The sequence below is a fragment of the Aspergillus niger genome (assembly GCF_000002855.4).
Source record: "Aspergillus niger supercontig An04".
Classification (NCBI taxonomy): Eukaryota; Fungi; Ascomycota; class Eurotiomycetes; order Eurotiales; family Aspergillaceae; genus Aspergillus; species Aspergillus niger.
Genome location: NT_166539.1, coordinates 2,479,928 through 2,502,846, shown reverse-complemented (window position 1 = coordinate 2,502,846; position 22,919 = coordinate 2,479,928). Strand labels below are relative to the sequence as shown.

The 22,919-nt window shown below is 44.2% G+C and overlaps 9 protein-coding genes across 9 annotated transcripts, besides 1 other annotated feature; 4 read left to right on the top strand and 5 right to left on the bottom strand.

Moving 5' to 3' along the window:
• Window positions 1-376: 376 nt before the first annotated feature.
• On the bottom strand, window positions 377-1,690 carry An04g10280 (uncharacterized protein; the record flags this gene model as incomplete). Its single annotated transcript, XM_001402345.1, has 1 exon — window positions 377-1,690. The coding sequence occupies one exon, from the start codon at window positions 1,688-1,690 to the stop codon at window positions 377-379; it is 1,314 nt and encodes a 437-aa protein (XP_001402382.1).
• Window positions 1,691-2,447: 757 nt separating this feature from the next.
• An04g10270 (uncharacterized protein) lies at window positions 2,448-4,160 on the top strand (the record flags this gene model as incomplete). Its single annotated transcript, XM_059747817.1, is given in 4 exon segments — window positions 2,448-2,561; window positions 2,726-2,828; window positions 2,973-3,890; window positions 3,983-4,160. Coding segments are annotated over 4 exon segments (1,313 nt in total), but the record flags the coding sequence as incomplete, so codon positions are not given.
• Window positions 4,161-4,413: 253 nt separating this feature from the next.
• An04g10260 (hypothetical protein) lies at window positions 4,414-5,154 on the top strand (the record flags this gene model as incomplete). The annotated part of the gene is made up of 3 exons (XM_059747816.1): window positions 4,414-4,487; window positions 4,562-4,966; window positions 5,052-5,154. The coding sequence occupies 3 exons, from the start codon at window positions 4,414-4,416 to the stop codon at window positions 5,152-5,154; spliced, it is 582 nt and encodes a 193-aa protein (XP_059603694.1).
• A 407-nt stretch (window positions 5,155-5,561) lies between these two features.
• On the top strand, window positions 5,562-6,567 carry An04g10250 (uncharacterized protein; the record flags this gene model as incomplete). Its single annotated transcript, XM_001402342.3, has 3 exons — window positions 5,562-5,579; window positions 5,711-6,131; window positions 6,191-6,567. 3 exons carry the CDS (start codon window positions 5,562-5,564, stop codon window positions 6,565-6,567), a joined length of 816 nt encoding a protein of 271 aa, XP_001402379.3.
• Window positions 6,568-7,233: 666 nt separating this feature from the next.
• Window positions 7,234-8,361, bottom strand: An04g10240 (hypothetical protein; the record flags this gene model as incomplete). The annotated part of the gene is made up of 2 exons (XM_059747815.1): window positions 7,234-8,153; window positions 8,223-8,361. 2 exons carry the CDS (start codon window positions 8,359-8,361, stop codon window positions 7,234-7,236), a joined length of 1,059 nt encoding a protein of 352 aa, XP_059603693.1.
• A 2,625-nt stretch (window positions 8,362-10,986) lies between these two features.
• Window positions 10,987-15,887, bottom strand: An04g10230 (uncharacterized protein; the record flags this gene model as incomplete). Its single annotated transcript, XM_059747814.1, has 16 exons — window positions 10,987-11,292; window positions 11,354-11,434; window positions 11,471-11,507; window positions 11,543-11,682; window positions 11,923-12,225; window positions 12,313-12,673; window positions 12,789-12,847; window positions 12,981-13,317; window positions 13,394-13,914; window positions 14,216-14,361; window positions 14,675-14,767; window positions 14,852-14,881; window positions 15,179-15,320; window positions 15,350-15,463; window positions 15,554-15,630; window positions 15,740-15,887. 16 exons carry the CDS (start codon window positions 15,885-15,887, stop codon window positions 10,987-10,989), a joined length of 2,895 nt encoding a protein of 964 aa, XP_059603692.1.
• Window positions 15,888-16,516: 629 nt separating this feature from the next.
• Window positions 16,517-16,704: a repeat region (Title: weak similarity to transposon Tan1 -Aspergillus niger).
• A 1,558-nt stretch (window positions 16,705-18,262) lies between these two features.
• Window positions 18,263-19,400, top strand: An04g10210 (hypothetical protein; the record flags this gene model as incomplete). The annotated part of the gene is made up of 5 exons (XM_059747813.1): window positions 18,263-18,352; window positions 18,429-18,618; window positions 18,668-18,786; window positions 18,967-19,142; window positions 19,211-19,400. 5 exons carry the CDS (start codon window positions 18,263-18,265, stop codon window positions 19,398-19,400), a joined length of 765 nt encoding a protein of 254 aa, XP_059603691.1.
• An 868-nt stretch (window positions 19,401-20,268) lies between these two features.
• On the bottom strand, window positions 20,269-21,541 carry An04g10200 (hypothetical protein; the record flags this gene model as incomplete). Its single annotated transcript, XM_059747812.1, has 4 exons — window positions 20,269-20,722; window positions 21,062-21,202; window positions 21,239-21,263; window positions 21,367-21,541. The coding sequence occupies 4 exons, from the start codon at window positions 21,539-21,541 to the stop codon at window positions 20,269-20,271; spliced, it is 795 nt and encodes a 264-aa protein (XP_059603690.1).
• An 11-nt stretch (window positions 21,542-21,552) lies between these two features.
• Window positions 21,553-22,017, bottom strand: An04g10190 (hypothetical protein; the record flags this gene model as incomplete). The annotated part of the gene is made up of 3 exons (XM_059747811.1): window positions 21,553-21,588; window positions 21,676-21,855; window positions 22,009-22,017. 3 exons carry the CDS (start codon window positions 22,015-22,017, stop codon window positions 21,553-21,555), a joined length of 225 nt encoding a protein of 74 aa, XP_059603689.1.
• Window positions 22,018-22,919: the final 902 nt, after the last annotated feature.

Sequence of the window (22,919 nt, the reverse complement as noted above, 5' to 3'; positions counted from 1 at the left end):
GTCTAACATGTTGGGCAGTTCACCGAGGTGCTCTAGCCTAGTTGACAGGTCGTCCACCTTCAATAGTAGAGTTTCATAACATGTACTTTTGTAAAATCGAGACAAAAACTGCTAATTGAGTCAACAGTATATTTGTAGTAAAGCCACATCGCAATTAATACCCTAATATAACGGGTTAGACGAATTCAGTGATTACCAGTTATACTAATGACTAAAGAAGAGAACATTGAAGAATAAATTGCGAGAATGGACAAAATACTTTTGTAACAACTTTGCAGCTTCAGTACAGATCAAAGTAGAGACGGTACATAACGTTTCATTCACCTGTTACCAAAAGACCCTCTTCATAGGTTCCCACGGCCCCGCATGAAATTTCTTATCTGGAAACCAATCCAAATCGGGACCCGAAGCCCTTCGGTTCTTTGATTTCCTTGTAATAGGCCCTGCACAACTTTTCACCGTAGAAGAAATGCTCGCGAGAAGCCGGGTCAGAGTCCGGGAAGCCCGAGGCTCTTGCCTTTTGCTCGAACATAATGATGCAGTCCGAGCCGCCGAACGCAAAGTGCGAGATTTCATCCTCCTTCTTGATCTTCTGACCCTTAAGCTCCGACTTCACGTTAACAGAAGAAACCATGGCCATGCCAATGGGCAGGACAACAACTCTGCCCAAGTTTTCATTGTTAATAATTACCACTCCTCGTGTCTGAAGGAACTGATAGCCTGGAGTGTCCGGAGCATCGAGTGTGTGGAAGCCAGAGGGATCTTTTGGTTTTTCCCCGATGTTGCGGGAGAGCTCTAAATAGTTGTGGCCAACCTGCTCATCGGTCTTCACCAGCACCTCGAGGTAGGCCGCTCCTTGGATGACGTCGATTACTTCCACAGTCCCCGAGACTGGTGCATGCTGGCGATGGTAGTCGAATGAATTCAAGAAGACATGAGTCCAAAGTCCATCTTTGAAAAGTTCTCCGTAGGTTTGAGAGTCATCCCCAGGAACTTTCTGGTCTCCATATTCACCCAGAAGATCTCTTACTCTCCATGGGACATTCTTCAGAATAACCTCGTCCTTTACAATTCTGTGCTCTTTCTTTTTCAAGACCACTTCAGAATCATCGCTGATGGCATATGCGCCAGCGAAAGTGGAATCAGCAGGGAAGGTCACAATATGATCGTCATCTGGACTGTCTACTTCACGTGGGCTGTCAAGATTTCGATAAAAGAACTTATTGAACGAAGTCCAGTTTTTGGAGTCACCCTCAGATTCGAAGACACGGAAGAGAGGAGAGTTCCGAAAGGTCGTTATTGCAGCCTCGTTGATGGACGAAGGCTTGTCCATACTAGTGCCGATTTCCTTGGCGAATCGAACCACCCAGTCTGACAGGGGTTTCAGCGGCTTATTGATACTTAGCGGGTGGATTTTTGTCTGGCGACCGCCCAATGGCTCCTGGGAAAGGACAAAGTAGAAAACACAAAGGATGTAGTAGATGTCCCGGCCTTTGGTCGACTCGGTAGGAACCCAACCTCGGATAAGCCAGTCGGCAAAGTCAAGAAATCCTCTTGCTGAGATGATGCCGTACTTGTCCAGCTCGGGGATATCCCATTTACGAGCATTTTTGACCGCCTGCTCGAGGTCATCTACTTCCCAGAGTAGCTCGTCGCGGAGCTCTTGGACAATAGGGCTGTATTTCGGCATGACGGTTTAAAAGTTTGGTATGTAGAGAAGTCGGGTACACGAAAGGAGAGTACAGGACAGGCTAGTTGGTAAGAAGGATTGAGGACTAATTCAGACATAAGCAGTTGTTGGATGCGCTACTTATACATCAGCTCTCTCTATCAGGACACAACGCCTCCGAACTTCCCGAAGTCATGATGCACAAGACTAGACAAAACGAAGTTATACGACTGGTTCCACGGGTCAAATGAGCCCTATAGAACAGATATACTGACGCTGGAGGATGGCCTCGACCGTTAATGAGATCGGAATGCCGGTGTCTGGACCAAGGACATTTCACATGTGATTTCCTTTCCCAGAAGTGAAAATAAATGTGATATCATCTGTTCAACAAAGCCTTTGTCCGTTATAGCATCTAGATTCTTTTAGACTCCAATTCTTAAATACTATTTACTTCCGCTTGCGGCTAATAATGAATACAGAATGCAACTCTGGCAACTCCAGTTCTATACCCCTCAGTTTGGTTAGCCTTCCCGTCCGCTTGCAGCCAACAATCATTATAGAGTGTAACGCTTGCCACTCCAATATATACCATGGTATTTGTTTAGCCTTCCCGCCAATATATACTTATGGCTGTCTGGAAAACAGCTTGTTATCTGTGCATTTTTGGGGCCGGCATTGAACAATTTCCAGGACACAATTATCTATATATGCCAGTATTAGACCTACATTCGGGTATCGTATGCGTATTTTAATTGAGTGCACTGTCCAGGCATCGATGGCACTGATGGCTCCGCTTCCTGCATCGATATATGTCAACAGGGTGGGCCGTATACGGGACATCAACCTAGTTAGCAGATGTCCTCGAACAGAGCAATCGTTCACTATGCCCGTATTGGCGTTTTGAAAATCATTGGCTGTGGCTAATCTTCAATGAAACACGGTAAGTTATACCTGGAAATATACAAGATTTATTCAGTATATGTGGCTTTCTTGTTTAGTTGGGTTGCGACTCCTACGGTTTGCAACATCCCCCCTTTGAAATTGCTGTGCTAGCATGGTGATACTGCAACTGTGAGAATTGACAATGCCTCAGTACAACAACTAGAGACTTGTCGAACAATTGGTGATAATAATCTTCCTACATGGATGTGCGCAGGTTTACTAAGCCTACTACTATCGCTGGTACAACCACTACCTTTTCAGACACACTGAAGAAAGTTGCTATTTCTGCTTATATATTCCTCTTCCCCATCCTTTCTCTCAGCATTCGCTTGCGTCACTAGCGAATAAGTAATTTGAGGGGATATCTTAGCGAAACAGAATATATATGGGCGTGGGTCAACTGATGACAAGGGTCCCGTGCTCGCCTGGCTGAGTGCCCTTGAGGCCTACCAAAAAGCGGAAGTCGACGTCCCAGTAAATCTGCGATTTTGCTTTGAAGGAATGGAAGAGTCTGGCTCAGTTAGGTTCTCAGAATTTGCGCAGGAACACAAGGACATATTCACCAAGGTTGGCGCAGCTTGCATCTCCGACAACTACTGGCTTACTACCAGAAAGCCTTGTCTCACTTACGGCCTTCGAGACATCAACTATTTCACCATAACAATCGCCCAGAAGCCCTTGCGGGACATGGGCCTGTGCCCCTCCATAGCGGTATATATAGAGGGACGGTCCACGAGCCAATGACCGAACTCGTGATTATGCTGTCCAAGCTAGCCGACTCGAATGGCAACATCCTGATCCCCGGAATCAACGGGCTGGTCGATGACGTTACACCGGATAAGATCGCCCAATACGAAGACATTGACTTCGATATGGATGAATTCCGTAGCACTATAGGCAGCGAGGCAGCTATATACGCCACCGCCAAGGACACTCTAATGCACCGATGGAGATACCCCTCTATCACGATCCATGGTATCAACGGTGCAGATCCCAGCCCAAATCAGACAACAGCCATCTACTCTAAGGTGACTGGGAAGTTCTCCATCCGGACAGTGCCAACCATGGAAGGTAAAGCGGTCACGGCTCTGATGGTGCACTACCTAGAGCAGGAGTTTAAGAAGCTAGGTAGTACGAATACGTGTGAAGTGAAACAATTTGGTGAATCTGCACCGTACTGGGTCGCAAATACAGAGGACTCAGAATTCGCGGCGGGAAGAGCAGCAACAAACAGAGTATATAACACGAAGCCAGATCTGACTCGCGAAAGTGGAAGGTTGGTTTTTGTTCCCTACCTACTTCTTTGCTTTCTGCTTCCCCTCTTTTGCTACACTCAGATCAGTATCACTAATGGCTACATTACGATAGTATCGGCGTAACGCTGGATATACAGAAAGCCTTGGGTCACGATAAAAGTATCATGCTGCTTCCCGTTGGCAGGTCGGACGATGGTGCTCATTGTCCGCATGAGAAGCTGGACAGGGACAACCATATTGAAGAAAGGAAGCTGTTGGGTGCGTACTGGTGGTATTTTGCCAATGAGTAGGTTTCTGGTCGAATGTGCGATTTCTTTCTCTGGTAGCAATTTTTATTCGGGATCCTTGTGTTCTACGTTCTCTTGTTCATTGCTTGGCTGGGCTTCCCTTTTTGACCTCGAATGGACCAACTATATCCCATTGATAAGAGTCGACGCAGTTGAAGTTTATCATTTCACCAGTTTATAAATGAGTATTGGATGCCCCACTCCACCGAATTCTAACTTTCCATAAGGAGTAAATGAACTGGTTAATCCGCTGCATATGCGGCGGCCCAACCCCAGTGGATCAGGCTCAGTGAAGCCTAATGCCGCAATGCAAGCCAGCGCTGAGCCGTCGTCTGCAATTTATTTTTAGACACATTTACTAGCAGCCCACCTTCTAGCCGCAGGCCTTGCAGGTCTTGCCTCAGTCAATCAGCCTTCATTCTGATCAGTCGCCGTAGCAGGCGACAGAGAACCCGGCAAAGTGGAAGTGGAAGGCATTCAGTCTTGATTAAGGTGTTCGGTCATCATCTACAATCATACCGTCATAGCTGGCCGGATATCTGGGTGATGAGGAGAGAAAAGAAAGACATTCGAGGTTGCCTTACACTAAGATTAGAAAGGCGCTCCGCAGCGGTTCGGTCCTCGGCGAGACAGCGCCTCGCGCAGAATTATCCGAAACCTCCCGTCCCCTTCGAAAAGTGGAAGCAGAACCAAGAGTTTAATTCGTGGCTGTGGTCGACTGCCTGTCAGCGTAAGCGAATGATTGCTTTGGCAGAGTTAGAAACTATATTAGACACTTCTTTCATACTTCCAGAAGCCCAAAAACACTGGTATCCAGTTGGAGACAAAACCGACCAGGCAAGTCGCGAACACTTCCGGAGTAGGATATATAAGAACTTGTACTGATATATCCAGGATAAGTTTGGGTCCACATCCCAGACTTCCTGCTATCCAGGTAACCGTAGCCTTAATGAAAGCAGCAAAACTACAACACTTGTCTGCACCTTCTCCCATATAGCGGCACAGCACTAGTGGGCCTCCCTCCTCGTCTTCTGATCGCGTGGAGTGTTTCCCTTGGTAGTCCTGTCTGATCTATCTTCAGCATAGTCTGACGGATTCGTACACCGGGGTAAGCTAATCCATTGTTTCTCAGATTCCATTATCTCCGACCAGAGGTCTTGGTTATTTCAGCCCGTCCCATAAGTTGACTTGCTCAGAGCTGGCGCTCTCGTCATCAATCGTCGCGATAGAAATTTTAGGATTTAAATTCATGCCAAATGATGACATTGCTCTATAAGCTGTAACTGATATAGTGAGAATATCTTATCCAGGGATTAGCAATGCATTGGGACACGCAGGCAACAGAGTCACGTCGTAGTTGGCCAGTATGACTTCACCGTGTCATATGTTGAAACAATACCCACCATGGGCATGGGCTCGTTGGTTTGTTGAATCACGGTCGCTTTCGGCATTCGGAAAACTTTAGACTGCGCCACTCCAAGGAAACTCGGTGCTCGGGGCTTGGCTTCAGTCGCTGCCCATACTACGATAATATATATACCATCACACCACAGACTCTGAGGGCTGAAGGGGAAGATACCTTACCTAAATATACATATTCGATCAGTGACAAAAATTCAAAGTCAACACTATCCATGACACCCATTCTTACTCTACATCGAGTCACCACCCTGGAAGAGCTGAAATCATTGTCTTACATCGGAGCAGATGCCTTTCGTGACGATGCTGGTATGAGTTGGTTTTTTCCCGGTGGCCGCGACCATCCTGAAGATTTTGTTGTGGCATGGAAGTATCTTCTACTGCAAGATTTCTTGGACAGAGGAAAGTTCATCCTCGCGGCCAAGGTTCGGGATACCGACGAGGGTGCTGAGGGCGCGGATAGACACCCCGGCAGAATAGTAGGATTTGCAGTATGGGAACGGACTGGCGTTTGTGATGCAGCAAAAAGCTGGCAAGGGAGTAGCTTTTCCAAAAGTACGTCGCTTAATAATACAGACACGGCTTTGGAACTAATGGCTGCATATATAATATAGAGCTGAAACGGATCTTTCTCGATGTCAAAATTGCCTATACATTCTTTCTGGACACACCGCGAAGATCCATATCCTGGTCAAATCTGAAATACTTTGGACGTGAGCTTGATGCAGCTAAAGCTAGTCAACCAGCTGAGACATGGTATCTGAGTGTCTTGGCCGTCAGGACAACGGCCCAGGGGCAAGGGGTGGGAAAGAAATTGCTTCAATGGGGAATTGATCGATCCGAGGAAGAGGGTATTCCATCTACTTTGGTAGCCACTGACGCAGGGTTTCCCTTGTACGGAAGTAGGGGATTCAAACGCACCGGGTGGCTCTTTTTTGACAACGGGAAACAGAAGCAGACTATCATGAGGAGAGATACCCATTATACTTGATTGTTATGAGAGGGATATGTGATATCATACTCAATTGCGTTCTGGTGTATAATGTCAAGCCATTCGATCCTGCGTTTGCCTTGTCATACCGATGTATCCTTAATATCGTACAAATCTCATGATACAAACATTTAGACTTTATATTGTTCGGCAGAGTTGGTGGACTGTTGGGTACAACATGAATTTATATCTTCCATGTGCACCCTTAAGTATGAATTTAGTAACTAGCTAGAAGCATAGTAGTCCGTTTCGTGGCAACTGGACTGGCACAGGAATACGCTCGGTGAACCGGAATAGGAACATATCGAATGCAATGAAAAACAGCCGCGCTAGAACTATGTATATTGGAAGAAGGATACAATACGTCACCTTCTTTATCAAGACGCGAAGCATAACTTCAGCACCTCTACAAGGTAGAATTATGTGCTTTTCTAAATCGTCACAGGATATGTTTCTGCACCATTCAGATCACCAGAAGACTTTGTTGTGTAGAAGTTTCGGAGTTAACATACCTTAATTTTGAACAGAGCCCGAAGAACGCTGGTGATGCCCAGAAGGTGCTCAAGAAGCAAACCATAACACCATCCCCTGAGCATGGCACGTCTGCTCCATTCGCGTAGCTGACAATCCGCGGGCCAAAGAAGTTCATCTTGTGACCTTACAATTTCACAGAATTAACCATCCCTCACTGGAAGCTACCCACACAGCTGAGGTAAGAACAAGACACAAGAGATACAACGGTTCAGAAATTGATACGTCCAGGGAGCCGAACGGATTGTCTCTTGTGGTGAGCAATTGTGCCCTTTCCCTACTGATTGATGGGAGTGATGACGAGGGTCGGCAAGATGAGGGCGACTTCAGGTCGTCATGTCTCCTGGGTTGGAACCTGATTTGAATGGATTGCATTGTAGCAGTGGCCACTATCGGCAACTCTTGGAAATCCCCATTCACAATGCTCAGACGAAATCTGATATCTCTTCGTGTTTCGTTTTCCCCGTTTTCATGGGAAGGGCATTCTCGTGTCCAGGATATCAGTTTCAAATCTCCATTGACCGTACTTTCCCCCGGGTCAACTGCTACTAACTGATAGTTGTTTCCATTTTGTGCAGTGATGGCTTCCCATATAGCACCGCAGCTGAAGAAGAACCTGACCGGGCCGCTGTCATTGTCAGCAGCTTGTCCTAGATGATCCCGTCTTGCATGGTTCTTCCGCTGGTCTCGAATAACTGCAAGCACTTTGATCTTCCCTGCTCGCTCATCCTCATCTTCCTCGTCCCCCGAATATCTGGCTCTTGAGCCGTCCGGTAAAGTACAATCACTATAATAATCACCGTGGACCAAGGCTATGTCACCTGATCTACAGCGGACCTCTTTCTGGTGGTTTTGTAACCCCACTGGCGCTGTAAGCAAGACTTCAAAAACTGGATGAAGTCTATTCTTTCTAGCTGCTTGTTGGAGGAGCTGAAGTAATAACCGTGGCTTGATCTGGCGAAAAGGAGAGGAGCTATGCGGCGGCGGGTATGCCAGATAGAATATTGTGGTGATATAAGACGGGCTTGGCGGTAATGTTTCCGGGCTTGTGCTATCTCGCGATGTCCGTGCATCACTGCTCAGCAATTAATATTCAGAGGCCACATTGATAGGTATAGAAATACTATACTCAGCAATTTCTCCCCCTGAATTTCCTGAATGTGCGCCCTTGGGAATACTTCGCTTGGTGAGCTTTCCTGTGCCACTGATTACAGGTATAGAATGTAATGGAGATACTGCAATATCAGCATTCCTTTCGAACATCGTGCGGACTTGCAAGAACAAAAAGAAGAAGAAGAAGAAATAATAACCAGCATTAGTGAAGGAAGGGCAGCAAGAAATTCAATATGATCCTACTCGATCATAGAGATGAACTCACGTGCTTAGACGAGGATCTCTGGCCAGTGAAGCGGGGCCCTCACGTGCTCAAAGATAAACTTTGCAAGCCTTGAGATATCCCATTGCGGGTTGTGTGGACCATGATTTGTATCCTTGACAGATTGTATGCATTTTCGTCAATTTCATTGGATACATAGCTTCGATGACAACAGAACGTGTCCCTATACGAATACGAGAACCTACACCCCCTTTCGGAATATTGGCCGAGCATCCACAGAGCTAAAATTCAGGATTAGCAACGCGATTGTATTTTTAGTTTATTGCACGTACCTCTTGCCCTGTGATACAAATAGTGTTGATTGATTTATTGATTTATCCCCTGCACATTGTAGGGTGCGAACCTTTTCTCGCTAGATCACTGAGGCCTGGTTCGTCGGATCTTTTCTTTGATTATACATGAGTGGGTCAAACCCCCTCTCGTATTTGCCCTATACGGACCAATAATTAGTTACTACCCGTACAATCTCTTCCACCCGTAGTTAACGTAATCTGACGCCGAACCAGCTTTTTTTTTTTTAAAAAAAAAAAACCCCTACATCATTAACGGGTCGCTTTAAGCTATAAAACTTGTCCTTCTTGATATAGGAGCTTTATCTCAGGCTAAATATCTTAATATTGCTATGGAACTTCCTGGAAGGAAAATTCCACGTTCAAAGGCACGTGCGCAGCCGGTTTCAATACCAAGATAAGCAGGTTTCAAGATGAGCACTCTAGGAAATTCCTTGTAGAGCACCGATTCTATAGTAGTAGATCATTTGGGAGTCCAAGAATGTCAACATATACAAAGGACTTGATGCTTAAAAGATAGATTCTAAATACAGAGAAGCGAGGTTTCCCACTTACAACTTCATGCGTACGATACTTTGGCTGGTCAACCTTGCCAGCTAAGATAAAGCCACCTATGAGCACTTTTATGTGTGAGCGCTGGGCTGATCATTGTACACAATGGAATCCTAAACTGAATTCAGGATATACCTACACACGGCCATCAATGTGCTAGACGTGGAGTTCCCAGGATTGCACAGAATTGGTCTCATCTCTTCAGTGAGACAGGTTGAGGATATGAATATAGTATATATCTATAAATCTTATTCTGGAGGTAGATATATACAACGTTTGCCGAGCTGGGCTTTCGGATGCTGTAGCTTCAGCTGCACGCGTTATATGTCATAGTAAGTTATGTGAAATTAGTGCAAGGGCTGTATAGGCTGGTAATCATGAATGGGTCCCTTCAATGATGATTATCTGTGTCTTAAGAACTGCGGCTCCACCACAGCTCATCTTTGCTGCTAAATCAATATGTGTGGCATGAGGCTACTCCGGAGTTGTACTATATCACTTTAAGTGGAAAGAGTTGGACAAGTAATGATATTGCTCTTGGGTGGCTTCATAATCTCCTTGATTAGCATACCAACTCACATACAGCAGGTAGTGTATCTAAGTAATTAAACCAACTCCGCCAATTTCTTCAACTTCAGATACCTTATTTCATCCAAAAAGCCTGCAAGTTTATATTGACTGGTCTAGAGAAAAAGGGACTACACGTGTTTGCAAATCAACGTTTGTCGGTGTTACTTATGGACAGCGTCCCCGGAAAGACGATCATTGGTGCTGAGATTGCAATGCCGAATACTGTTCTACTTCTCCACAGATTCATTCCAAGGAAACTAGCAGTTTCTAGCACTACGATGACTGCCCCTTCGGACACCCGAGTCCCTGGTTCTCTTCTACTATAGGAAGCAAATCTGCAGCGTGATCATGGGCTAGCAATCCTTAGATTGTTAAGTTTGGTCTAGACACCTAATAATATAGACTGAGTCCATTCCTCCACAGCAGTAATGCGCAATAAGTGGTATATTCTAGCTGACAATATATAAAAATATCCCTAAAAAAATAGTAGATTCTTAATATAGACTTCTGATAGTCCTGCTAATATTTATCAGCTTTAATAGTTATATTTTTTCTTATTAGCCTAATAATAAATACTAGAAAATAGTAGACTAATAGATTAATTCTACTATAATCTAGTGAAGTCTTCTATAGTGTAGGATAATGCTATGCTAAATAAAAATATAAAACAAAAATCATATTATTAAATAGGTTTTATGTTACTATTTCTTGTACACCTTCCCCCACATGGAAAGTCCAGGATCGGGTCCACCTTCCGTGCCTCCATATCAGAGGTGGCAGCCATGCAACTACTAGTATTCTGCATGCACAATATGGGCTCTACCAAATGCGATACATCGAAAATAGTTCATTGGAAGGTAGTATCTTATATAGCGGGCTCGATCAGGTATAAGAATATGAGTTGAATTGAAGTAGAAACCCTGATAGCATTGCACTCCAATTTTATTACCCTTCTTCTATAGGGCATCTTCCGAGCTCATAAACAAGGTAAAGACATAACGCGGCAAAGGAAGGTCCTATTCACCACAGGAAGATGAGGAGTAGCCTAGCAGCTGTGAAATGCTGTCGACCTGTTCTTCATTAATCCGAATCATTGTCCATTTCCGCTACAACCGTTGCCGCGAACCTATCGAGGAGTTCTTCCACCAGGTAATGCTGTCTGGCCTGTGGTTCATTGAGTCCGAGCTGTTTGGAAGTGATTCCGCTACTGTCTGGTGCCTGAAGGTCGTCTTTTTGTAAGCTCATACATTCAAATTGTCGGTACATGGACAGTTTGCCTACCGAATTTAACACCATCTGTTCAATCTTCTCATACATGTCATTTTTCTCCTTGTCACTCATCTCTCTCCCGATATTTTCCTCCAGCTCACGAACATTCTCGTCGAACTAAATGTCGATAGGGTTCAGATTTTTTTTTCAGTCTTGCTCGTACCAGGGCGTTACTTACCTCCTCAGTCCATCTCAGCCCCCCCTGCGTTTCCTCTTGTTTCTTCACCTTTTCGCTCGCATTTTCAAGGTACAGTTCAACCTGAATGACATTATATTAGCCATTAACCTTACACACCGAACGATGTATACAGCTCCTACCGTAGGTTAATCCGCTGAGATAGAGTTTTCGTGAGGGATTCTCAAGTACCGATCAATAGTATTCGGATCCAATACCACGTTTTTCAAAGTGGTAATATGTTCCACCGGCGACGTACGTTCACGAGACAAAGGTAGTTCAGCCATCACAAACCCACTTCTTCGCAAATCGTCGAACTCCTTTGCATCTTTCTGGGCGGGGAATTAGTCATTTGCGAACGTCGTAGCATGCGTTGTTTTATGTGTTTACTGCGAGTTTGAGGGATTTGACGGCGTTCGGGGCCATATTCCTGCTTCAAACGGTGAAGCACCTGCATAGCTAGCATCTTCCTTAGCGGGCTCGATCAGGTATAAGAATATGAATTGAATTGAATTGAATAGTCATTTGCGATTATTTCCAAGTACGGGAGGGCGGTAGGAACGATCACATACCTTAAAGGTGTTGTTATACCAGAGAGCCTTACCATACGACCAGAGATCCTCCAACGTTTGACCACTTCCGCCCAAGTTGTAAGCGACCACCTTCTTGGATTCTTTATGTACGCTTCCCCAGACTTTCATTACGGTGTAGGCAAACCAGTAACAATTGTTGCGCAGAAGTTTGTATGCGGCTCCTTTTTTGCTTACTTCCGAGATAGTCTTCGCCAAGCTGATGAAGCTAAGCTTTTTGTCCGCGTAGACAAAGTACTCCAATGGAAGCGGAAGGTCATGGGGAAGGCCTCTCCATCGGCCTTCCTTGTCACATTCATTGACACCGATTGTGACCCCATCAACGGCGCCCCTTCAAAACGTGAAAGGATTAACACTGATCTGTTGACTTACGAACGTGGAGGTATTGACACTCATCGCGGGGGGGACTTTGTCAATGCTTATCTTCGGTACCCCACGCTTTGCATATACACGTGCTCGTCCAATTGGTAATTGACCCTGGATAATGAATTCGACATATTCATGTGCCCAATCCGAATCAAGGTCTTTGACTCGAGTCAGGCTAGCAATACGCAAAGATTCGTAGTCTTGGCTGTTTTTTTGAATTTCACTGTACCAGTCTTCTGGATCATAATGCTTCACCTCCTTCGAGAATACAAGCGGCATTGAGGTGAGAGCCATGGCTGGGATTTTGCGATTCAAGCAATGTGAAACAAATTGCCAGTCAAATCCGGGCAGCAGAACGTTTAGCAAACTAGAGCATGGCACTAAGTCCTAATTTAAAGATGAATATTCCAACATCCTGCGAATTATCTCCATCAACGAAACAGGATTTTGCACAAAATGAAACACTTGTCCACAAACGATACCAAATGACGTCTTCCATTCTGGGGATATCACGCCGTTTGCGTTGAATATTCAAACCCACCTTTACATGGTTAGGTCAATTGTCGACTATTGGTCAATCCAACCTTCCTCTATATGGCCAACCCTCCTTCGCATCACCTCCAGTGCAAGTCCACTGTACCACCCTTGAAGCGCTAGCGCCACATATCTCCTACTTTCCAACCATAGATGTCTTCTATAATTATCCATGAGGGACTCCAGTATTCTCCCGGCTTAATAGTAATGAAGCCTTCGTCCTCCACCACATTGACCGTGATATTAAAATCATCTATTAAAAGCCCAGAACATCCACAGGGACCCTCCTGAAGCTCCCACAAACCACTCTCTAGACGATAGGAGCGAATCAGTTCCCAGATCACATGGTCACGGAATATTATCGGCTGATCTGTGGGGCCACCATGGTAGCAAACATGCAACGATGCATAGTGTTTTCCCTCGGGGACAATGGTCTTCGGACCGGGGAGCTCTACGCTCAGGATGGGGGTGCCCTGTCTGTTTGATGAAAGTGTAAGCCTTTCGAATTGCCGAGGATGGGAACCCCGGCCCCTGGATGGGCGAAAAGACCTACACACGGTCTGATGGCAGTAATGGTGGGGTGGATTGCCGGCGACTGAAGGCCGGAGACTCTATCTGCTCATATGTAAACGTAACACTTGGGCCTCCCGGTAAAATCAAACCCGGCTGTGTCGGATTAGCAGTCAGGCGGGACCCTACATAGTCACTAGGGACTCCCCAGTCCCACAAAGGAATCTTTGTACCGGTCCAGACCAGCTCGTAAGTTTCGCTGGGTTCCAGATGCTCCCTGTACCTGCGTGGAAGACTGTGACAGTAGATGATGGAACCGCCAAGCTCTAGCTTCTGAAGGTCAAATGGGTACTCCACGTGCACCATATCTAGAGGATCTAGGGTCGCATCTGGTACAGGTACCCTTTCCAGCTTACCCTCTGAGGTATGTCGTAGAAGCATGAATCCATCTTCACTATACCCGTCATCAACGGGAGACCATATGAAGACAAAAGGCCTTGGGTCATCGTCGTGTGTTGATCGACTGAGAGTATACTGTAAAATCGGACAGAGTTCAATCTTGAGCTGAATACATGGTGTTTTAGGGCTTGGGCATGGGTGTAAGTGTCTGATCTTGACGGACAGTCCGGTTCGAATAACAAGGTGAGGATGGGTAATAGAGAGGGAGGGGGAGAGGGGGATTTGGGTACACACTGCCTATCCTTGGATGGAAATTTGATGTAAGAGCCAATTTGCTGGTCTATTTTCAGGCTTTCGCCGATTGTGAAATGGACGAGCAGGAATGAGTCCGGCTTTAAATAGTACTCGTTAGTACAAACACGATGTCACCTTAACTAAAGTCGACGGCACTATGGAGGGTACTAACTTGAACTGTCATGTGGGTCGAAGGAATTCGGGTATCCTTGGCTGGCCGCAGTACTATCCGTGCTCCAGGTGGCTTAGTAACTATGTTCTCTCGATAGTTAGTTATCTTGCCCTCATTTTCCTTGCCCGATTCGTCCCAAAAGACCTCTGTATCTCGTGTCAGGTGGCTCATTAACTAAATAGGCTCACCCATTAGACGCATTCTATTGGCAATGTAGAATCATCACCAAATATGAACAGTATTCTGAGCTAAGATCTGTTTTAGCTAGTAGGCCAGCTCATTCTCTCATTTACCATCATCCATCAATCTCGCAAAATTGGAGCATCTCTATCCTGACTTTGAGTTTGCAGAAAGTTATTTGTCATTCACTAGTAAACAATTGGAACAGCTCTGCAATAAAATTCAGCCCTCTAGCTCTAGAAGCTCCTTCTAACCAACTCGTCAAAAATAATATCAAACCAGTCCCAAAAGGAACTGATACGTGATGCTCATATTCATCTTTACCATTCACTGAAGCAGAAGAAAACCACCCAATTGCTTCAGACACGTAGACTACTTCAGTACAGAAGATAAATATCAAAATCTTCTTTAACCTGTAAGGTCATACTAGGTGACTATGGTCGATTGGAAGCATACTCAGACTCAAAAGGCCCTCGCCTTGGGCGGCTGGTTGCCCATAGTCTACAGTACTAGTTATTCTATTTCGGTTGCACTGCAGGCCCAGAGAACTAAGATCACAAATTATGTCTCCTTTGCAGAAACACTGGATATATATCTGCAATATCTAAGACAGGAAACCATTGGGCATAGAAGATGTTTCGTGCATTTTCTGACTAGGTATCTGACATGTAATCTGCGCTAGAGCATGACTTGGGCGCTCACGAGTCTCGCATAAATCACGGTGCCTGCGCCCTGAGGACTACAGGGAATTATCTTCTAAAGGCGGCAGACGAAAATTCTTACCATCACCCTTTGTCACTTCTATGGTCTCCAAGTCAATTCCATGCAGTAGGCGCACCTGGATTGGAATCCCGGTATCTCTGTTAGCTCTTCTGCAATCCTCAAACATGGTAAACAGGCATAGACTGTAGACAAAAGTGATGGGCTATGAGCAACCGCTAGAAATTCACTCACATTAATAGCACATTTACCATACTGGAAATGTGGATTGATCGACTTGTTGTACACATTAGCCCCGCAAATTTTACAGAAAAAGATCCGTATAGTGTGCGTGGCGAAACGATATTCCTGTATATGGGCCATTCATCTCAGTAGGTCGTAATATATTAGGTATAACAAAGCATAATAAAAAGAGTTATTAAGCTAATTGACTCATACCGTCAGTGATTCTGTTCCTTGAACCTCCATATCATCCGCAAAAGCCAGCAAACTGCCTGCAATGTGACAATAGCTGCCTGGATAGAGTTGTTAGTTTAGCAACTAATTCTGTTTGAAACCTATAATTATTCCGCAGAGAAGGACAGTTATAGACTTGCTGTGTTCGACTTGTAGTCATATACATACAATTGCAGGAGATCACAGTTAATTGCGACAGCGGCGACGGAAACCTTGCGGAGAAGCGTACAGCCCTGCAATGACAACTTCCCTGGTAGCAAAGGTCCGTAGAGGTTTCTGTAGAATGCTGTGTCTTGGATTCCTTGGCCGACGCCATTGCTAAAGTCTCAACTTTTGCGTTGCACGTTTCTGATTTTTCTTTTTTCTTTGCTCAGTTGAGGCTGTAGAAATATTTGCATGTGGTCTGACAAGAGAGCTGAACGTTGGTCAGATTAGGAGCCGAATAACTCTTTTAGTAGAAGAGAATATAATATAGTTAGCATGGTTGAGAAAAGCCTAAGCAAGCGGTGTCTCGAACTTTAGCGGCTGTTGAGAGTCTGATTATAGTGGCGCTCACATTGTTGGGACTCGGAAGTGCTGTGCATCGGCTCATTCTGCCCAATCAGACGTTCCCAAATGATAGAGTCCAGCTCATATGTAACGGGTTGGGCGTATCCGGATTCGGCGCGGGAAGTTTTGTAGTCGCATGGCGGCATGATTAATAAACAAAGTCTACTCACGTCAAAACAGCCCTAAGTGGTGGATGAAGTATTGATCAAAAAGCTAGACTCTTTGATTACGGCTCATTGTCGAATCATCGAAGTTCTATCGTCCTGATAGTCAGGGGGCCAATTCAAGAAACCCACAGTTGAGACTGCCTCGGGATGCTTCGAAACAACAGCTAATGTTCAATGTGTTCAGAAGTCTCGGGACATCCTGCTGACACACCAAAACTCATCGTAGTTAACGTAACCCACGGTTAAACGGCCCACACGGTTAGGCGGCCCATCCTACTATTCCATATAAAAGATACTTTTTTAAATCTATTATATCTCAGCGAATACTGTATTTGAGTGGTTCTAATATTATAGATAGATTATATATATAAGAATATATATTCTATACATTTTTCAGATTTCTAAAATTTTTTATTTATATCAATAGATCTTATTTTATATAATACATATAAAATAAGGGTATTGTATTATGATAATCTATTATATATATTTATAAGATCTTTAGAACATAGCTAAGGATTCTTTATATTATTTAAAATTTAAATATCAAAATTCATTTTTCTTTGACTTCTAATGGTTGAGATATCTTATATTCAAAAAGGATCTTTTATATAGTATTACCAGCTGGGCCGCCTAACCGTGTGGGCCGTTTAACTGTGGGTTACGTTATTCGTACACAATCATCTCAGCAAATATATATAGTATAATATCTTGAAAAACGGATAGTTATTATCAATATTAAATACTTTATAATTCTTACTCGACCAAGATAATTTTTGTATCATTTCTAGGTGAAACTGTATTGATCACGATTAAGCTAAAGTAATGAAAATGTATATTCTATATGCTTCATAACATACAACAAAGAAGTTGGTTTATTATAGATTGTTGTTCCTCAGACACTTGAGATATTCTGTAAATAATCAATACACTTTACAGAAATAATAATTACTCATATTTATTTAGTAACTATAGACATATCTGTCATCTATCTAGAAGTTTATCATGATTGGAATTCCGGGAAATTTTGAGTGTCCCGAGACTTTTGATCACATAGTGTACATAAAATAACGTAATGAACGGGCTAATCCAGTACTATACTTTCTGGTCTATAGTCCGAACATAAAAACGTTACCCTGATCTGTGCACACGCACGTACATGGCATCGAGCAATCTCGAAAACATTCAGTAAATAGATGTTCGACATACATTTCATTGGAAGGCAGTACGAGAAGATATATATTTCAAGTGAACATCTAGTGTACTTCGTCTTTGTTTAGGTTATAGTAATGAGGCTGCAACAGAATCTTCAGTTGGTTTATTCAACATAGGATATGTTGAGCTACGGCATGTCTGGGCCATTAAGTCGTAATATTGAGATGCTGTAAGGTGCAGCGTCGCTACACTGAAACCTTTCATGCAATTGTCGAGGTCTTATCGTTTTGTTGACCCTTTTTTTGAGAACACTGTAATTCGAGTGGTGGATTGTTGTATAACTTTATCATGAATATGACAATAGAAATTATCTTGAACAAAGATTATTGAAAGAACACAGTACCGTCTTGGCGCTTCTTGACCTCGAAATTGCCCCTGACGCTTCTTAGCCGCCTTGTGCCAGTCACACAAAACTACCTTACCGTGGTTTAACAATGAGACAGCCTCGGCTCAGAATTTGATTACTCAACATGACAAATCATTCCTGCACGGTCGTCGCCGATTGGCCCTCCGCCATGAACTTTATACGTCTTGATCCTTCGTCGATTATGATAATAAGAATCCAGGGATAGGATATCACTCACCGCCCAGAAACCGCGGTTTTGTGGTATGAAATACACGGTCTTAGTTCAAACGTGTCTGTATACCTGGAATTGGGGTAAATTGACTTTCTAGGGAATAATAGAAAGGGGTTTCTGTAAAGTAAAAGCCCAATCTCATATTTTGTGTTGATATTTCCCCTTCGTAATAAGATGAGGAAATGGTTTTGGCGGAGCTCATATCAATCTCAACTTGTGGTTCTGGTTTAATCTTCTTGCCTCACTTTAGTTTCGCCACTATTCTTGGTTTGGTTTCTTATACAGTGAAAACAGAACAACGGCCAATTCGGAAGTACTATGGTGGATATTTCCTGTAAAACGAGCCAGGGTAACCCCGGCGTGTTAAAGGCCGCAGCTGAGCAAGCCTACGATATCAACGCAGCTAACCAAGACGGGAGTTCTCCGCTCCGGTTCGCAGCGAACTGCGGTCATGAGACTGCATGCAGCTTCCTCGTTGCTCGGGGCATTGACGTTCCCTTGCGAGGTGTCAGTGTCCTTGGGAAGGCTATAGAAGGAGGTCATCCTAGGGGACATTGTCATGATATTTCTGGGTTGCGATATTGAAGGAGAGTATCACCTGTTAGAGGCTGCATCCTCGCTTGGTTTTCATGACGCCGCAGATATTTTCATCAACATGGAGAACTTTCAATCCCAGCTTTACGAGGATTACAACCATGGAAATTATGTATGAGGGGGTTCAGGGGACGCCGTTGCAAGCCTTTTTTCTTTTTTCTTAAGGAAGGGGAATATCTCTTTCCATTCAGAGCAATTAACCACTGCCTTTCGGTAATCTGTACTTTGAATACGGACTTCTCCTCGCTGCGAAGGCAATCCGTAATTGTAGGTCGTATTGCTGGTTCGGAAGACGGGAATCAATTTTAGCCATAAGAAATGGGTCAATTACCATGCCGAAACCTCTCTGACAGTGGTTGAGGAGAAGTGCGATCTGGAAGTTCTCACTTACTTGGGTGAACTATCTGGACTTCAACCTGACCATTTGCGGAAATCACAACTGGCCAGCCTTTATGCATCTACTGGCCTGTTTGCGGCCTGTCACACATATGTGCTTATATGAAACCACTGCGGTTAAAATTCCTCCTTTTTGCCAGACCTTTTCCTGGCATAACTTCTCGGTTGACAACGGTCTTCAGAATTGTTCTTCTATCTCGAAACGCCGGGTCAGTAACACATGTCATCGATCTGGTTCGCGGTGCCACAGCCCATACAATGGGTAGACGTCGCAGTGTCACCGCTGTACCGATTGGGCGGGCATGCCCATCCTTAACAAGGGACATCTGAGGTAGAGTGAACGGGAGGAATCATGGCAGTCTACTGAATGAGGGATCAATGTAATATAATGGAAGTCGCAAGAGAACAAGAATTTCCATGTAATCTTCATAGACAGCCAGACCTTCTGACATGATACTATCTGCTTGTGAAGAAGTATCAATGCAATAAATTACAGGCAATATTTAGATACTGGAACGTTGTGGATAATAGTACATCATACCATATCACATGATGTATGATAAGCCTAGTACTAGAGCTCAACATTTAGTAATAAGGATAATCTACATTTATAGAATAGGCTGGCTCTTAAAAGATCAATAATCTAAAAATAAGTAAGTATTATTTTACATCTACTACAACAGACTATAGTAACTACTAATAATCTCACAATATATATAACCGTCTGCGTACATCATCCTGACGGTCCTAAATACAAAAGCCCCGCTTTTCTATCAAATTATCGCACCATCTACAGTGCTCAATTTACTGCAGACGAGTGATTACTGTGAAAACAAAGCAGAGGAGGGCCAGGAAACACCTGAGAAGTCAAAGATATAGAATGGTTACTAGAATTATGAATACGTGAGGGTGCAACTGCTGGGAAGAGATGGAGGAAGCAATTGGTGAGAGGAATAGTTTAATTTTTGGATGCAAGAATCAGGAATATCTGTATTGTTAGTTATACATGCCGCATAGCTGCCACGAGGGCTGCTGGGATGGACTATGAATCAATCAATCAATCAATCAATCGGTTCAAGTGATCCTGGGAAGTGACTCAGTTTTCCTAGGAATTTAATACTCCCAAAATCTCATCATGCAATGCCTGGCAACACCATTTACCCGTTAGTACTATGAAAGGACTATGAAGAGTCTTTGCCTACCATGACATTCGCGCTTGTGATGGCAAAAACTGTACAAGACTGGCCATTGCAAAGCCAGTATTCAAAGAAGCCTCAAGAACAAATGAATACTTGTTCCGCCAGTCTGGATGCCGGCAATTTACCCAAACACTGAAGACACACGCCAGCATGAAGGTTGCCGAAACATGGAAAGGTTGGTATACGCCCAGAGAACACCAGCAAGCACTGTCAGACTTTGTTAACCAAATATTGTGCAAGAGTGTTTCCTGATTATTACTCGGGATCGTTGCTATGCTGGATACATACTTATAACAATCGGGGGAGAGTATCAGAGGAGGCTCCCGGGCAAAATCTTTCTCCCAAAGAACCATGGCAATGGCCAGAGGGCACCAGCAGGTCAACATGCGACGTTCAAGATTGCAGATACTTGATAGTAACCGAGGGTGAGATCTTTGGGCCAAAGGAATGGCACTGATTTAACAACATTTCGATAGTGCCTTTCGGACTTTTATCTTCTCGCTGGGGGCTTAACTATTCTTACTAGCCTAGCAGTTGGCTGCCGAGCTGACGGTCTATCCCAACTCGACCGGGACAGCGGCGTTGGACATCATTGCTTCCATAATTTTGCATTATCCAGAATATCAGAACTTTACTTCAAGTCTATTACGATAGAGTATATTTCCGCGTTTATTTGCCTATATTCAAGAAAACCGCAATTCCGCTACAACCCGGTGCCCATATCTCCATATCTTATGTTCATCTGTAAATGAACATCGAATCCATTTGTTGGTTGTCACTAAAGCCCCTGACCGGTTGGTGGCCGTCTGATACCTTCCGGGGTATGCGACCTGTGGCAAAATCAATAGGTAATCCTTATCATGGCGGAAGGCAGTCACAGTACTTCGCTTCATAATACTGCTACTTTCAAGCAAAGCCCGAGAAGAAAGAGGCCTGCAGAAACCAGTAAAAGAATACTAGATGCCCTACCTAGGCCAGTACAGAGCTTCTTGATCTGCGCCAAGACATGTCCCAAATGTTCATGCTTTAAGCATATGAGACCTGCCACAAAATGAGTCGTCGAGCCAGATATGGAGAGAATAGTTGAATCACTATACCTCGCCATAGAAGTGCCCACACAAGAAGACTAGCACCACAGAGATAGAGGATAAGAGAAAAGAAAGAAGCAATCTTCTGTCCTCTAGTGAAACCAACGGATCTTTGCGAACTTAAGACTGCTCGTCCCCCTATCACAAGGGCGAATATTGCGAATGCAGTGATTAGATCAAACATATCAAGCAAGACTATGTCAATGATAATGACAAGGACTTTGGTTGTAACTATATGTATGAGTGACAGATATCAACATCAACAAGATACAGGCTCAAAAATATCTCGCAATGGATTGTACTCAAGATTGCACGTACAAATTTAACTCGGGAATTGCTCTTGATGTCCCATTTAAACTCTTTGTGTGGAATGAAAGTGCGTAAAATGGCAACTTGGTAGTTTTCACCCCACCAGTCCTTATCTTCAGAGGTAGTGGGTCTTACGCGTAAGCTGACTGGACGCGAGTAAGTTGGATATGTAGATGTTGTTCCCTCGCGCTACATATTGTATGTAGAGACCATCCCTTTCTTGAATATTCATTATCTATATGAAGACGTGCTCGTCATCAACAGATACATGAAGCCCTCATATTACACACCGGGCGAAGCCCCAAGATTGATCATATAATTTCTAGCAGAGAAGATGATTACTGTGGGCATGAGATTTAAGTAAAGCTGAAACCGGGTAACCGATGGAAATTGTGATCTTTTAACTCGTGGATCTCCACAATTTCGTTCAATCTTCGGAGGAAATTTATTCACTGTATTTTGCTGTTCAGCCCCTTCGTTTTCCGGAGGCCAAAGTCGCAGTATCAATGCGTTACTCGCATGATAATATAAAGTTGTATAATTAATCACGCAATTGTACAAAGTCTCCGTCTCTTATCTACCAGTTGGTATGGGGTTTGGTGCATTTTGGTTACGTCCAGACTTCAAATGTTTGGACCCACTGCAGCTCTTGTTGAGGTCTATGGAGTCCAACATTGTCTCGTGGCCTTGCACCAGCTGATAAGAGTATCTCCGGCCTGAAATCCGGCCCGAAAAAAGGAAAACGACAAGCTTTGGCCCCTCAGGCCTAACTGAGCTGGCCCCAGAGGTAGGAACACTAGAGGATACGCTTTGTGGGGGGTGGGGGGCGCAGCAATTTATCGTCGCCCCCAATCACATGCATTCATTTAAATCATGTCTTCTTTTATTGACGCGCGGCCTCAAGCAGACACATGCGTCCGAGCAAGGCACTTGAACCTACACATATGGAATATCAAGTTCGGAGTAACCTTTTCTTGCTCATTTCAATGGAAATATTTATACGTAGTTTCTTTGTTTCTTGAAACATTCCAGTGATCACCTTCCCCATTAAGTATCCCGTTGCACAACCATACTATGTAAGTTATGATAGATGAGTAGTGTGTTATTACGACCGTTGACACCATCTCGAGTAGAAACCTGCTCGGTCAACTATTCACCATGACATCAAGTCATACCGTCAAGGCGTGTTTATGGCTACTCTGCTTTCTTGCAAATGTCTCTGTCGTTCGGCTCAAGCGGCTCCTGAGATAACG